Source organism: Eptatretus burgeri, chromosome 16, assembly GCF_056783735.1.
Source record: "Eptatretus burgeri isolate ZD-2024b chromosome 16, Ebu_testis_v1, whole genome shotgun sequence".
Taxonomy (NCBI): domain Eukaryota; kingdom Metazoa; phylum Chordata; class Myxini; order Myxiniformes; family Myxinidae; genus Eptatretus; species Eptatretus burgeri.
This window is the reverse complement of record NC_140976.1, coordinates 59,519,757-59,537,241: the sequence shown is the minus strand read 5'-3', so window position 1 is coordinate 59,537,241 and position 17,485 is coordinate 59,519,757. Positions and strand designations below refer to the sequence as shown.

At 41.5% G+C, this 17,485-nt stretch overlaps 1 protein-coding gene across 5 annotated transcripts in view; it reads right to left on the bottom strand.

The window, feature by feature from the left end:
- The window catches only part of C1GALT1C1 (C1GALT1 specific chaperone 1), a 37,648-nt gene that overhangs the window by 9,752 nt on the left and 10,411 nt on the right, over positions 1 to 17,485 (bottom strand). For all 5 annotated transcript variants that reach the window (XM_085860406.1, XM_085860407.1, XM_085860405.1 and 2 more), the window contains exons 2-3: positions 10,143 to 10,216; positions 8,296 to 8,573 (exon numbers count right to left, since the gene is read on the bottom strand). In XM_085860406.1, the coding sequence (XP_085716532.1) occupies positions 8,296 to 8,573; positions 10,143 to 10,173 (309 nt within the window). In that variant the 5' untranslated portion in view covers positions 10,174 to 10,216. The remainder of the gene's footprint in view (positions 1 to 8,295; positions 8,574 to 10,142; positions 10,217 to 17,485) is intronic.

The window sequence follows — 17,485 nt, the reverse complement described above, 5'->3', positions numbered from 1 at the left end:
TTGAAATGGCTTTTTTTGTCTAGAATGTTGAAGCTCGTGGAGGAGCGAGAACATAGAATGGATCAGGACACAACAGAACAAAAGGAACGAGAGAGAGAGAGAGAGAGAGAGAGAGAGAGAGAGAGAGAGAGAGAGAGAGAGAGAGAGAGAGAGAGAGAGAGAGAGAGAGAGAGAGAGAGAGAGAGAGAGAGAGAGAGAGAGAGAGAGAGAGAGAGAGAGAGAGAGAGAGAGAGAGAGAGAGAGAGAGAGAGAGAGAGAGAGAGAGAGAGAGAGAGAGAGAGAGAGAGAGAGAGAGAGAGAGAGAGAGAGAGAGAGAGAGAGAGAGAGAGAGAGAGATGGAGAGAGAGAGAGAGAGATGGAGAGAGAGAGAGAGAGATGGAGAGAGAGAGAGAACGAGAGAACAAAACAGGAAATCTTTGACAAATAAGGGATGTGAGGAAGAATGACTGCTAGAGGAGGACATGGAGAGTGAACAACATTTATATAATCACAACATCTCATGAAGGAAAAACTGGAAACTTGGAAAGAGGTGGGTTCAGGAAGGGTTAATGGGGATAGAAAAGATCATGGTTTTGGATGGGGGACGATCTGAGATTATGGTGAGCAGCTGTCTTGAAGCCCTACAGGGAAGAATGAGATTAAAGAGACTGTAGAGGGTGGTTCTACAGGTGGGGAAAATGAGGACCGAATGAGTGGAGATGAGTAGCGAGTCTGGATTTTGGGAGTTTCACCAGAAGGGGGTTGCTGGTGTACCATGTGCACCATGCAGATACCTGAGAGGGTGCAAGACCAGAAAGGAGTCGGAAGAAGACATAAAGACCACTAACCTATATATATATATACATATATATATATATATATATATATATATATATATATATATATATATATACACATATACATATATATATATATATATACATATACATATATATATATACATATACATATATACATATACATATATATATACATATACATATATATATATATACATATACATATATATATATATATATATATATATATATATATACATATACATATATATATATATATATATATATATATATATATATATATATATGTATTATGCTGCTCTGCTCTAACTGCAGTACACCGAGGGACGGGCTTGGAGGAATGCAATGCGCAAATTCCCCTGAAAGCAGGACGAGAATCAGAGAATGAAAGCAGGATGTGAAAGTGATAGGCTGAAAGACAGCTTCATCATTAGGAGATTACAATGATCTTGATTTTTTTAAATGTCGATTTGTTTCACCCAATGCAAACATACAATTATAAAATAACAAGTGATGCCTTCCACATCTTGAAAACCCAAAATGAGAGAAAGCACACAAGTGGGTCATCACAGCTGTGCCATGTTCCACCAGTTGTGTTCATTGGTACTGACCCTGGAGATTGCACTGTTCAGGCAGTTGGGTATCAGTGTTGGAAATGTGGAAACAATAATTTGTTGTCATTCGAAATTCAAAGTTTAGTACCAAGTAGGCAGCAAAGGACATCCCAAGATCAGAAGGCAACTCGTTGTCATCACAGAGCTCTTGGAATACTATCAAGAGTGAGATGAAGATGATTTATTGAAGAAGACTGTGACTGTGATGAAACCTAGTTCCACAATTTCATGTTCAGCATCAAAGCAAGAATATTCAAGGTTGTTTTTTTTGCCACCACAAATGTTCAAGGTTCGGCCAACAGCTGCAAAGCTTATGGCAACAATACTTTGGGAACTTAACTGTTCTGATTCTCATGGAATCTATTGAATGTGGGAAAGCCATCAATATACAGTGCGATAATGACTTGTTGAGCAATGAAATGAGACGAGCTATATGCAGATGTAAATATGCCATTTTCAGGGAGTGAGTTACTTGACTGCATGATAATATTCGCCCTCACATGGGAAATGTGACTGCTACTACTCTTGTAGAGATGGTTTCGAAGATTTGAAACCACCCCCCAATGCAGTTCAGTATCATCACCTTATGATTCCATCTCTTTGGAACACACAAAGACTGTGTGGGTGGCATCAAGTCAAATGATGATGTCAAAGTGAAGAAAGAAAAAAAAACACGTCCCAAAGATCTGTACGTGGACAGCCTCAAGGCACTGCCACATCAATGGGATAGGTGTGTGTGTGTGTGTGTGTGTGTGTGTGTGTGTGTGTGTGTGTGTGTGTGTGTGTGTGTGTGTGTGTGTGTGTGTGTGTGTGTGTGTGTGTGTGTGTGTGTGTGTGTGTGTGTGTGTAGCAAAGGAAAGACGAGAAATAGCTGAAGGATCATCAACCCCACCAACCCCATCCCCTCCTCGGTGCAGCAGGGGCAGGCGGTGGCGACGGTGCAGCAGGGGCAGCGGGGGAAATGAGAAACCTTCAAGACCAAATGTGTAGAATGCAGAGCAAGTGCATTCCAATGAGGTGTAAAACTAGAAGCAGAAAGAGGTCAGGGTGGTTGAGCAGTGAGATAAGGAATACTAAGAATTAAGGAGAATCAGAAGGCAATTATTTGGTTTAAAATAACAGGACTGGAGTTAGATTTATACCACTATCAGAGTAAACAGACGCAAGTTAAGAAAATAACTCGGCAAGCCAAAAGAGAGTACGAGAAGGACATAGCTAAGAATATTAAACATCATACCCAAGGCTTTCTTATAATAGCAAGTATATCAGGGGAAAAGAACAGATTAGGACCAGTGTGGGCTCATTGAGGAACAGCACCGGGAGAGTGGTTAGTGATGAATGTGAGATGACAGGCTTATTAAACAGGTATTTTGCTTCAACTTTTACACAAGAACAGTCAGGAGAATTGCCAATCGCTGAGAGTGTCTATCAAGGTGGTGAGGAAGGGATTTTACAGAAAATCCAGGTTGGAGAGGAGGATGTAAAGGAACAGCTCGGTAATCTAAGAGTAGATAAGGCTCCGGGTCCAGATAATATGCACCCGAGAGTATCGATGGAGGTGGCTGAGCAGGTAAGCAAGATGTTAACGGATATTTTCAATAGTTCACTGGAGTCAGGACAGGAGAGGATTGGAGAGTAGCAAATGTAACACCACTATTTAAGAAAGGATCCAGAGAAGAATTGGGGAACTATAGACCTGTTAGTTTGACTTCAGTTGTGGGGAAGGTGTTGGAGACAATAAGGAACCATTTAAATAAATGCAAACTAATTAAAGGTAGTCAGCATGGTTTTACCAAAGTTAGTTCCTGTTTAACAAATCTTTTAGAGTTCTATGCAGCAGTGTCTGATTGGGTGGATGATGCAAAGGCAGTGAACATAGTATATCTCGACTTTAAGAAGGCATTTGATGAAGTACCACATCGGAGGTTGTTAGCCACAGTGAGAGCTTGTGGAGTGGCTGGTCAAGTAGCTAATTGGATTGCAAACTGGTTTAGTGGTAGGAAGCAAAGAGTGGCTGTGAGTGGGAGGATGTAAGTAGCGGGCTACCTCAAGGATCAGTACTCGAACCATCACTATTCATTATTCACATCAATGCTTTGGATAATGGAGTAAAGAGTAAGCTTTCCAAATTTGCAGATGACACAAAGCATGGAGGTAAGGTGGATAGCAGAGGGGGTGGTGATCAGATACAGGAAAGTATTGATACTTGCATAGATTAGGCAAAAGAGTGGCAGATGTAATTTAAGCTGAGCAAGTGTAAGGTGTTGGGAAAGAACAATTAAAACAGAGATTACATGATGCAAGGGGTAATTTTGGAGTGTGTCACACAGGAGAAGGATCTGGGGGTGATAATAGATATGGTAGGAAAGCAGGCAGCACAATGACAAGCAGCTATAGGTAAAGCACATCAGGTTTTAGGTTGTATTTGGAGGGGGATCATTTATAAATGAAAAGAGATGGTGTTAACATTGTGCAGGAATTTAGTGAGGGTCACATCTAAAATATTGTGTGTAGTTTTGGCCACCACAGTTCCGGAAGGACATAGATGCCAGAGAGAGGGTTCACTGCAGGGCTACCTGATTGATTTAGGGCCGAGCTAGACTCAGCTACGAGGAGCGGCTGAAGGAGATAGGGCTTTATTCACTAGAAAGGAGGCGGTTATGAGGAGATATGATAGAGATGTTTAAGATAATGAAAGGTAGAGATAAAATAAGTGCAGATGAATTAGTCAACAGAGTAGACAGTGATCGGACCAGGGGCCATAGCCTCAGAGTGAAGAAGAGGATAGTTAAGACAGTAGTAAGGTAGGGGACTTGAACTCAGAGAGTAGTTAATGCATGGACTGGTCTCCCTGGAAAGGTAGTGGCAGCAGAAACAGGAGATAAGTTCACATTAGAATTAGATAGGTACCTGGAAGTAATGGAGATAGAGGGGTATGGGGATGTTGATAGGACTTTTAGGTAGCTTGAGCAATGATGGGTGATTGTGTGCATGTGTACGGAGTGCTGTTGGTGGGGGTCTCATCAAAGCGTGTTGTGTGGTTAATGTGTGTTTTTTAACAAGCCCATGCCTCCCCCCCGAGGAGAAAAAAAAAATGCAAAAACTACAAAATCTTTTAAATACATAAATAAATGCAAAAACTCACAAAAGTACTACTGTATTTAATATATATATATATATATATATATATATATATATATATGTATATATATATATATATATATATATATATATATATATATATATATATGTATATATATATATATATATATATATATATATATATATATATATATATTAGGGTGGTCCAAAAAGTCGAAAAAATAGAATGTTGCTCCACAAGCTTAAAATTATTCTATGATCCAATAGCGCGCATAAATTTTTTTTGCTTGATCGGAGATGATTTGGAGGTCGCTCCATATGACGACTTTTAGTCTCATGACTTGAATAAATTAGGGTATGGTCAGGTACGATTACGGGTACTTCTGGATGTCCGAGGTGGAAATGGAGTGCATTTTCGAACTCTATGGGATCGATTTACTCTAAGAAATGACTGCACCGACATTGAATTCACTAACATTTCGAAAATATGACCAAAAACAAGATTTATCATTACTGGAGTTGAGTAACAAATCCTACTCATTTCGATATTTTCAAATCTATAATTAATTTGTCATCCGTCTAAACATTTCTTGGAGAAAATCGACCCCCACTGAGTTCGAAAATGCACTCCATTTTCACCTAGGAAGTTCAGAAGTGTACGGATTCGCATCTCACCATACCCCAACTTAATATAATAATAACTAACATATTTTTCGTGAATAATTGAATCTAAAACACGATGTTGGGCCGGCTAGAAATAAGTTCAGGCGGGAGTGGAGACAGCAATAGAGGCGGAGATGATAGTGGTATTTGGTAAATGAGACAAAATATTCTAATAGTTTGTAATTCCTTTGATTGAAAAATTAGAGTATGGTCAGATACGATTACCTGTACTTCTCTACTTTCTAGGTGAAAAAGGACTGCATTTTCAAACTCAGTGGGGTCGATTTACTCGAAAAATGTTTAGACCGACAACTAATTCACTATAGGTTTAATAATATCGTCAAGTATGATTAGTAACTCAACTCCAGTAATAATAAAAAAAATGTTTTTAGTCATATTTTCGAAATGGTCATGAATTCAATGTTGGTGCAGTAATTTCTTAGAGTAAATCGACCCCATAGAGTTCGAAAATGCACTCCATTTCCACCTCGGACATCCAGAAGTACCCGTAATCGTACCTGACCATACCCTAATTTAACGAACTCATGAAAGAAAGTCATCATATGGAGCGACCTCTAAATCACCTCCGATCAACTAAAATTTTTTATGCGCGTTATTGAATCATAGTGAAATAATTTAAGGCTTGTGGAGACAACATCTGAATTTTTAATATTTTTTTTGCTGATTTTGGACCACCCTAATATATATATATATATATATATATATATATATATATATATATATATATATATATATATATATATATATATGTACACAGGCACTCCTCACTTAACGACCGCCCGCACTTACGACCAGCTTTCCAACCAGTTGGTATTGTACGCTGTACGAGAACTTTGGTTGTGGAAGTGGCAGTGCAGCGTCTCAGCGTCAAGCATCTCATCTCGCATCACCCTTTCTCAGTCTCAGTCTCGTTCCCGCAGTCAGTTGGTGTTCACTACACTAGCGTTCGCAATCTCCCAGACTACATATTCGTCCATAAATTTGTACTTTATTGTGTAGCTGCATAATACCAGGCGGCTACCGTCCGGAACAGATCTTCGATGTGGATGAAACCAGACTTTTTTGGAGGAAAATGCCCGAAAGGTCCTACATACACAAAGAAGCTAAAACAATGCCCGGTTTCAAGGACAGGGTCACGTTGTTGCTGGGAGGAAATGTCGCTGGGTTCAAGTTAAAGCCTTTCCTCATCTATCGCTCCAATAACCCACATGCACTGAAGCAGGTTCGTAAGCACACGCTGCCAGTTTACTATCGTGCAAGTAACGCATGGATGAAGTTATTAAGTTGGAGTTTCCTTTAGACCTTTTCTTTATTCAGCATAAATAAAAACGATTACCTGTATTTAGAGTATGCAAACCTAAGTAATGTATATTAGAGCTGATTTCCTCTATTCTGTTTATTACAGTATACAGTACACTACTGTATAAACATTAAAAAAGATATCCTCGCTTATGGACTAATTCGCTTAACGACCTAGTCAGAGGAACGGAACTCGGTCGTTAAGTGAGGAATGCCGGTGTATATATATATATATATATATATATATATATATATATATATATATATATATATATATATATATATATATATATATATATATATATATATATTTGCATTTTCTTCTTTTGATCTTGTGTTGATACATTCGTGTGGTGTTGATGTTGCGCAGGCATGATGGGCTGAATGGCCTCCACCTGGGTCTGATTTCCTTGTATTTCCTCCAGGCACTTCTTAAATTTTCACCAAAAAAGTCCACATCAGCCTTGAACTACCCTTGCATGTCACATCGTATACCTCGAGATAAAACGGAAAAGGAAACTTTTATATTCTGATGAAGGAAAATTTAATAACATAGATACCTTCACGACAACAAAAACAAATGATAATTATAAAAATGAAGTAAAATGGAAATAACGTTTTGCTCCGGAATTTACAATCCTGTTCATAGCATGTTCACATGCAAGAATAGAAAGTTCTCTAAAAAAAAAAACTTTTCATTGATACATTGTTGGTGGTTGTCAAAACAAAATAATTTGAAAATACCAAAACAAAAGTGTCGGTACAGAATAGCCTCCTCTTTTGGGGATTTATTATCTTGCAAAACGAAGTTTTTGCAAGATAGTCAGCTTGTATGTTTTTATTTTTATTTTTTTTGTTTGTTTGTTTGTCTGTAAATCACATATAAAAAATTCTGCAGAGCACAGTTATCATTGGAAATTTTTGTAACTTCGCATATCAGAGGCCTATAGAGGTCCCTTTCAGCGCATAAAATTTTGAAGGTCAAAGGTCAAGGTCACTTTGTCGCAAATCAGGGGAGTCGACGAAACCCTTATTTTTTGAGTAATTTTGATCGGATCGTCTTCAAACTTCATGAGAATATAGTTCATGGTCTGGCGCTCAGCTGATTAATTTTTGATGGTGATTGGCCTTGACGTTCATGGTTAGTGCCTCAGGTCAAACATATTTGACCCCAAGGTCAAATTTTCAAGTTTTTGGAACCATATCGTGTAGTACCTCAAATTGAACACCTCGATGAGTGCTTTCTCGATATGTCAAGCTTGAGACATTATGACGTCATTTGGTGACGTTATGAGGCAAACGCATATTTTTCATGGTTACTCTGTAGAACGATTCTCATCGGAATCTCTCGTAGGCAGATATTCCTCAAGGAGTCACTCCTGGTGGATAGCAGCTCTGTTCACCTCAGTGTGACCTTAAGTCACATGTGGTCACCTTTTGGCAAGATACGGGTCACCCTGCGGGTGACATTGGTTTATTTTTTGAGTGCACAAGCAGATCCTGGAAGATGGTACACACGGCTTAATACTCGCTACCATTGAGAACGTATCAGCATACTCTTTAAAGCAACACCCGACCGCCAAAGCACAAGACTAAAAATGTAGTCAGGCTGAGAATAGAACCGAGATGAGAAAGCTGAAAGGCGAGTTCACGACCTCTGGGCTATTCTGTCCACTTCGAGGACCTGTGCTATTTAATAAATAAAAGGACCATCCAGTGCTTTTCAAATCTTTGCAACAATTGGAATGGAAGTTTGACACCAGAAGAATGAAGTGCAAATTGAGTACACAACTCACCTTGGCATTTTCAGGACTGTAAAAAATTGTTTTATCACAGTGAGAGGTCCAGGTTCTACGAACGGCTCCCCACTGGTTTAGGGTCTTCGGTTTGGTCAGCACAAGGCACAGTACTCGAGGAGGTGTGAGATGGTGCCTTTCATTCAGCTCCTCCTTCAAAGGCAATTTAATGTGCTGGTGACTATTGTGGTTCATATATGCAAATTGAGTATTAGTCTTGTGGATCCCACCAGCCAGGAGAGACGCCAAAACACAGCTTACACTGCCCAACACGAGACCTGAGAAAGCAAGTACAAAAAATAGGTGTTTCAAAATGTCCAGGCATTTATCACCATGTTCTGCAGTAATCTTTTGGACACAATGTTGGGTCACAAATGGATTTCCAATTACTAATATGCGAGCATTGATGTAAAGAGCGGAGAAGCTCGATTGGTCCGAGGACAAACGTCTTGTGGACTGTGAACGATATCGCGTACCTGTACATCGAGGAAAAATTAGACAGCCATGGTACTCGAAGTTCATTCACACGCATGAGTGAGAGACCTGCAGAATGCACCGTTTGCCTAATCTCTCTGAACATCCCCACATGCTTCGGTCGTCGAGTTTAAACAGCCAACTTGTCTCGTTACCAGTCTTTCAAAATAAGCTAAACACATTGCAAAGCTCTTTGTTTGTGTAATTTTCCTCTTTTATGCCTGGTGTTGGCTTAATGGTTAGGGTGGCGGGCTTTGGATCTTAGGGTCCTGAGTTCAAATTCTGCTCAGTTGTTGAATTAATACCAGGTGCGGTTAACTCTACCTGTCATCCTTCTGAGGTCGGCAAAATGGGTGCCAGCATGCTGGTATCCTGTGTCGGAGTGGCGACCCGTCCAGGATTGTGCCCAATAGCCAAGGAGACTGCTTAAGCAGCACCAACGCTCTGCACAGAGTATGGTCCCAATCTCCTCCTCCTTCCTCTTTTGATAGCCATCTATAAATACATATATCTTTTTGGTAGTCATGTTTCAGTTATTTATCAGCTTTCCCTCGCATTTAACTGCAGATTAATTCATTCCTTGTGATCTCGATTGTTGAAACAGCTTGAAATGCAAAACTTCATAGAGTCTGCTCAATTTCAGTTGATGCTGCGGGGACATGTCAGACTGCAGTTTAACTAGGACCTGCACATGTGACGAATCACAAGACAGTACTGCATGCTATCCTTGCGAGCATTCAACATAAATTTGCCTTTCTTGGCCCAAGGGGTAAGTGTGCAGATTGGTGTCCAATACATGATGATGATGAGATCCCCCTCAACCTCGTGCAACTGTTCCTTGGCCTTGGTCTATAAATGGCTGATAGTTCCGATGGGATTGGCCGTTGGCACAGTTTTAGGTTAGGTATGGGAGCATGTGCCGGAGCAGCGCGTCACTGCATCCACCTTCCGTCGGTACTCCAGTGGCTTCCGGCTGGCCATCCCCATTTCTTTAAGATGCCGATTAACCTGCTGCAACCATGAGGTACGCCGTCGTCCCGTTGCCCTCCTCCACTGCAGCTGACACGGACTATACGGGTAACAAATCTCATTTGATTCTCTCAGCAACCTCTTGTTGGACTCCATATACATACATATGGACTATACAGGTAACAAATCTCCAGTTGGGCCAACATGGGTATTCCAGGTAGTTAAAGGTTAAAGCTAATGGCTCTTCAAATGTACACGACGCAAGCAAGGGGAGGTGACAATAAGGAAGACAGATACCTAGTGCACCTAGACGAGACCAATGAAAAAGGAAATCCCAAAAGCATACACTGGAAATTAAATATGATCAATATCACTTTTACTCACCACCACAACACTCATCATACCTTTTATGAAAGCAGACACATCAGCAAACATGGTTAAGGAAAGCAGGGAAATAAAGTGTTCATGCGAACGAAGTCTGAAAAACAAAACAATGTGAAGACAGTTAATAAATGGCGTTAAACGATGACGTACATCTTATCTACACACAATGATGTCAGAGATGCGAATGGATTCCCTCCATGCTTTTTAAAAGTCAAACTGTGATATATAAACGTAAAGCATTTTCAGGATATCATAATGATAATTTCTAGATGGAAACATCAGGCTGGGTATATATATATATATATATATATATATATATATATATATATATATATATATATATATATATATATATATATATATATATCACCCTAACCCTAAGAATTAATATATATATATATATATATATATATATATATATATATATATATAACCCTAACAACTAATATATATATATATATATATATATATATATATATATATATATATATATATATATATATATATATATATATATATATATATATATATATATATATATATGTCTGGAGATGGTGATGGTTCACGAGCAATGTACACGGTTCGCCTTTTTTATTTTTTGACCTTCGAGGGGATGCCACGGGCAAACTGGCAGGAACTGGGAAAAACGTAAATGATGAAAGTTGTCGTACTCGAAAAGCACTACTTGCATACCAACTTTCATTCAAAACAGTTGAAAACCCTAGGAGCTCGATGCCCAATTTATTCATTTTTTTGACATTTTCTAAGTTTGTGATCTTGTGACCTTGAGACGAAAATGAAAAATCGAGCTCCGTGGGGCTATGCAGGTGCCATTGGGCTAACCAAATACCAAAACCCCTGCCAGATTCGACAAATCCCCTCGGAGAAGATGTAAATTGAAACCGGCTACCCCTAAAAACACGTTTTTTGGGCGTGGCTCCGCGCATAATGAGCAGCACGCCAATTCTCAGGAAAACACAACTAGATCATGATACAAACCTCGCATCCTAATTTTATCAAGATAGGATCAAAACCCACGGAGCTATGCTCGGGACAGACAGACAGACAGACACACACCCATAACGAATATAGTGGTCACTTACTGACTCGTGAACCAATATAACCCTAACAACTAATATATATATATATATATATATATATATATATATATATATATACACACACACACACACACACACACACACACACACACACACACACACGTCTGAAGACGACGATGGTTCACGAGCGGTATTTGACGATGTAGATTGTTTCAGAAGTCAAGGATGAGACAATGTGATAATTTTTGACCAAGTTATAAAAATGATCAACATGAAGTGGTACGAGTGACAGGTTATTAGCTGCAAAATGTCGAAAACCCGGTTTCGTTCAACAACTTTCAAAATTTGACCTTTGAATAACCTTTAAAGGTCACAAAACAATGTTGTGGACATTAAAATAAGGAAACAGGATACGTGCTATAGCTTATTGGAGTTAGTTCGTCGAAGAAGGTCAAAAACCCAGTTGGATTCCCACAACTTTGAAAATTTGACCTTTGTGAACTTTAAAGGTCAAAGGTCAAGGATTATGACTTTTGGTGCAAAACTTCCTCTGGAACATTCCAGGAACAATATAACGTCATATAGGCTATATGGCATTTCGCACTCCTCGGATTATCCATACTTTGATGAAATCAGCGTAAAAACAAACTTGAAGGGAGCGCCACGAGCAAGGTGTTCGAGATAGAGCAAAATAGTTTCAAGACTTTAGGTGGGGAATGACCTCAAGATTATGCATAAAAAATAGTCATCCTCGCTCTCAAAGTTTGGGTGGTCGTATGATTTTTATGTCAAAATTCACAATTTTCTAAGTTTGTGACCTTGTGACCTTGACCTTGGGACGAAAATGAAAAATCGAGCTCCGTGGGGATATGCAGGTGCTATTGGGCTAACCAAACACCGAAACCCCTGCCAGATTTGACAAACCCCCTCTAGACGGCCGGCCAAGACTATCTCTGGGGTCTAAAAATTTGTCCCGTAGGCATATCTTGTTAAAAGTGATTACGCATGTCCGAAAGTAAGATGATAGGGTGAAGCTTCAGAATATGCCCCATACCATCTCGAACTTTGACCTTTGAGGTCAAAGGTCAAGGTCAAATGCCAAATTCCTCATTTTTTGGTTAGAGTGAATTTCGTTATCTATATGCCTGTGCATGAATTATTCACCTAGGCTACTGTCCTTTAGTCTCAGCAATAAATTTAGACTAGAGATTTACTTGAAAACATGAAAGGTCACAATTGTAAAATGGCCATTTTCTCGAATTTCTGAAGATGGACGCATGTAATCTTCTCACGTGAGTTCTCAACTCGTAAGATGAACTCATGTGTGATCAAAATGTTGTATAAAAGAGTTGGCACATAAGAGAATGTTTGAAATATAATTTGCTCACCCATATAGCTGTAGTTTGTGGTAGTCATTATTGCAGTTGACAGCGTCACACCCCGCATGCTGGGATACAGTTCTGGCAAGACTTGCTGCACTTACATGCACTCGTTCGACACTTGCTTTTACACGCACAAGTGACTAGTTCAGTACAAGAAGCTGGAATGGCGGGGAGTCGCATCCACACGATCTTAAGTCCAGAGTCTGTTAGCTTCCAGCCACCCGTCTCTTCTGGAGCTTCAACCGCTATCCGAGGTTTATCAGCCTGGTACCAGATTTTCGCCTGATGATTTGACCTGATATGATGGACCTCGAATGCGTCGATAGTTGCTGGTAGCTTTTCGAAATCCCGGAGACCTTTTTCGAACATCAGGGATTTGGCAGAGAGCAGATCGTCAGCGTTGTCCACTCCATACAAATGGCACAGGAACTTTTCAGCCTCGTCAGTGGATCCATCACGCCCAATATTCGCCAGTAGCTCCGGCTGTTCCACGTGCACTTTTCAGCAGTTCTGTTTCCCGTATCCGTATAACGAAGACGTCACATCACATCCGGTAAAGGCATGAAATCCGAGCAGATTGTTCCTGACAGGACGCGATAGCTTTGTACAATTGGTGCAATTTGGTAGTAGACACGTTTTTTGCTCATCCCACTTTTCATCCACAGATCAACGTTTGCATCACCGAAGAAATGGATGAGGAGTAATAATACATCTGTATCCTTGCTCTCCACGACCACTCTCTTGTATTTCTCCCTGACGGTATGTGCTGCATGTGCGACCATGCGTGTATTGGCCTCTTCATGGTTCGCGGCCAAATCAGTAATTTGGCCACGTGTAGTTGACTTCGCCATCTCCGGTTCAGCGAAACCTCCCCCTACAATCAGCTCGCAAGACTGTGGGTCATTCCGACCGGTCAAAATGAGGTACTCAGCGATGAATTTAGCGAGGTCAGCTTTGTTCTGGTCCAGGGCTATGAATCTGTCCCATACCTCTGGCAGTGGTACGTCTCCTCGATCAATGATTTTTCGGATTGGTCGCTTCTTCTGCCCACGCTTTGATCTAGTTGCCGATTTTATTGACCCTGTTCTGATGTACCGATCGAAGACGATGTCGATGCGAGTGAATGACTGGTGAAATAGCTTTACAATCCTCTCGTGATATGTACGACCAAGGTCAACAAACGTGCGACAATGAGACGGCTTCCCCATCGCTTGGATCATGGTGTGATCATCGATGATGAGAGCTGACGGCTCCTGCAAGGATGGAATACTCGCTGGTGTTTCGATATCCACGTCGTTTGTCAGGATATGAAGCATATCAGCCTTGTTTGTCTGATTCATCTGTCCGTTTCTCTTGACTAGCGATGATGGAAGCGACGAAAGTTCGTGCTGAAGAATCCTGGACATATCGACACATCGTCCAGCTCTGGTTGCATTGAACAACCTCTGTATGAGTTTTGCGTCTGCCTTGATGAATTTCTTCTCGGCTGTTGAGATCAGAGCTGTGCTTTTGTAGAGATGAGCAAAGGATTTGGAATTGATCCTCGACAGCGTATCGAAGAAACCCGTCTCTCGAGTTACCAGCCTCTCATCCACAAAACTTTGTAACCTTCGAAGACCTCGCTCATAGGCTGACAACAGGGAAGTTTGTATTCCCATCGTGGCGAGATCGTTTGTTGTCAAAGATACAAGTGTAGGTTCCTGCGATTCCTCCACCAGGTCTGGTGATTGTGCCGGTGGGAGTGTATCCGCTGCTTGGAAAATACGGAATCGCTCAAACTGGTCCATCAGATTTTGAACATTGCCCTCATCATGCCTTAGACGTCCAGGCATAGCCTCCTTTCTCGTAGATATCGCCTCCTCTACGATCTCGTCATCGATCAGTTTTAGGAGCCGTTTGGTATCTAGGGTAATTTCGGAGCGCTCGCACCACGTCAAGCAGAATCGATCCCTTGCAGTATCATTCCTGGTGATTCCGATTATGCCATTCGATATCTTACACATGCGGTTGATCCATTCTGTAGCTTGATCGACTGGCACAGAGCTGAACGGACGTTTGCTGCGTTGTACCACAAAGTTCCCGGTGAGAAATGCACTGTATACATCAGGCTCTGTATTCTCCAACATTTTCATGTCGGAGAGATACACCGGTCCCCATCTCGCTTAATTTGTGTGGTCATACGCACATAGCCACGGTAACATATGTGCGAACGATTTTAGGTGCGTCTGCCAATCTTCCTCTCTATTCGCACGGATTAATTTCAAAAGTGTGCTGACCATTTTGATGTAATTCGTGCAGAATTCAAAATTGGGATCAGTTGCGCGGCATCGGTCAAATTCGTCAAATTTCGTCAATACGTCTGATCTTTCGATGGTTTGTCTCAAAGCGCAGATGGCATGGCTCAGTGCATCGGATTTGCAGAGACGACCATCCGCACTGCGACATTTGTTCCTAACTTCCTCAGCGTATGTCTTGATAACCTCGATCGAAGTGATTGTTGCGATATCATGACTTTGCTCGAGCCACTCCATGAATTTGGTCCATCGGATGCGACACAATGCTTGTACGTACAAATATGTCCATATACTCCTCGGTAGTATGATTTTCCACGAAGTACGCTTGGTATCGTATTAGGAGCGAATAATCCCGCCTTGATCCAGATATCCTCCAGCCCTGCGCTCTCGTAATGCTGTCCATTAGCTTTGAGGTAATTGAAGAGAATGTGGAGGTGACCAAGGAGGCATATAACATTGCTATATTTGGCGGGATCGTTCCATACGAGTTCTTTCATCCGACTGTAGAGAGGTTGGTCAGCAAAAATGACAGTGTGTGTCTGTCCCACCTTTTCACTGATATTCATGAACTTGGTCATCACAGTTGTCATTGTGTCATCATGGTCTGCCGGTGCCTTCAGAATTGGGAGCATACCTACATTGGTGATAGGTGGGGTCCCGTTCGTCGCCAGACTGTTAAATGTCGCCCATGGTGGCACAGATTGTGACTCACCACCATGTAATATTCTTGATAATGTCCATGCCAAGTCGTTGGACTTGCTGTTATTTGCATTGCCAGACTCTTGGAACCACGACTCTACGTTGATGGAGGCACCATCAGAAAAAGTGGGGGACGGACGAATACCAGAACGAGGTTTCGCGTATTCTAAGATGTGCATCTTGCCGATTCGTTCCTGGCTGAGAGCTTTAGTACGACCGATATGCCGAGGTTCATCTCTGTGATAAACAGTTCCGTCATCTCGCTGCCACACTGCCATCTGTGTATAATGTGTTGTGTTGTTGCCGTCAATTGTTTCCTCAAGTACGTCAATATTGTCACATGAACTGAGGACCAGCCCTGAGGTCTCGAATGGGCGGATTACCTTGGGGATAAAGACTCCGTCGTTTGTGTCGGCCCTGTCGAGAATATCATTTGCGATGGACGTGTCAATGCGCTGGATTGTGTCGATGCTGATACAGTGACCACTTGCATGCAATAGATCCACCAAGGCCTCGGATCGCGTCATTTGATGTACTGTCATCCCTAATCCAATGTGTTTGGGTGTCAGCTTGCGCCCCTGGGAAAGGCGAAAGATGGTGTCCTGTGCGATATCACAGACTAAGCGGTCGAGCTCTGCACATGTATCAGCAGCTTCAGTATTATCCTTGATCGCATCAGCGAAAAGGACTCCGAGAAATATGTGCAACGATTGGGGGATGATCTCATTCACATGGTCTTGGTCGATTCCTCGCCATCCTAATTCGTGACCAGGGCGGCTATTGAGATCGTTGCGCAATTGGAGAGCAGAATGTACTATTTCCTGCAGTGGATTGCTGGCCATGATCGAAAAGTCATTACCATCATCAGAATCTTCTGAGTCTTCATCCCTGTGCATTCCTGACAGAGATGTTGAAATGACACATTCATTCCTTTCACTGGGATACAAGAGCAACGAGGCTGTACGATTGAGGGGTCAAATGAAGCCAGCTCTACTCCTGAGTCTTAGACACCGCGTCAGTGAAGGTTTTCCTTCGTGACAAATAGCTTCCTAGGTATTTGCTGTCCTTTCGCTTCACATAAATCCTGAAATCGCTTCCAAACCTCCCCCATATTGTATACATATCCACGTGAAAGCCCGTCATTCAGAATGTTACATAGGGTCGTCAGCTCCTTATCTTCACCTTGTCCAACATCCAGTCTTTGTTTCCCTGCTTCTCTCTCAAATTTGATCAAGCATGAGAGATGATATTTGCCTTCAGCAGCAATCAGATCTACTGTGCCTGCCAGACGAATCCACAGCGCCGTGTCTACGTTAGAAAGTTCCAGTATCTTACAGGATAAATGCATTGTCCGGATATCATGCAATTCGGTTTGACTCTTGCAAACTTTCTTGCCCGGTTTTCCTTTCCTTTCGTCTTGGCAAAATAGACATTCTACCCGGTCTCCTTTTTAATGTTTTCCACGCGATGACCGTGCCTCCAAATCCATGCTGTCCCCGCCACCGCCAGTTGCAGCTCCTTCGCACAGTCGTTTTGATTTGAGATGCTTCAATCGACTTTCAGCCGTGAAATCACAGTAACACGAGCTGTGCCACATCAACGGCGATTCCCGTATTGAAATACCGTTCAGCCTCTTCAATCTATCAGATTCCTCTCCGAGGTGATTGCGTTCAGCGAGGACCGTGATCACCTTATTCTTACCGTCGTCCGATGCTTGGTGTGTTACTTCCTTGCACTTTTTTGATTTCAAACAGAACAGACATGTCGATGTGAGTTCTGGCTCTTTTTTGCGTTTTTGCGAACCTATCATTCCTATAGCTTTCATTTCATCCATTGCCCTAAATTTAACAATACAATTGTTGTAGATTTCACACAAAATGAAAGCAAAACAACGTAAAAGACGTGTTGAAAGCTCAACTGTTCAGCG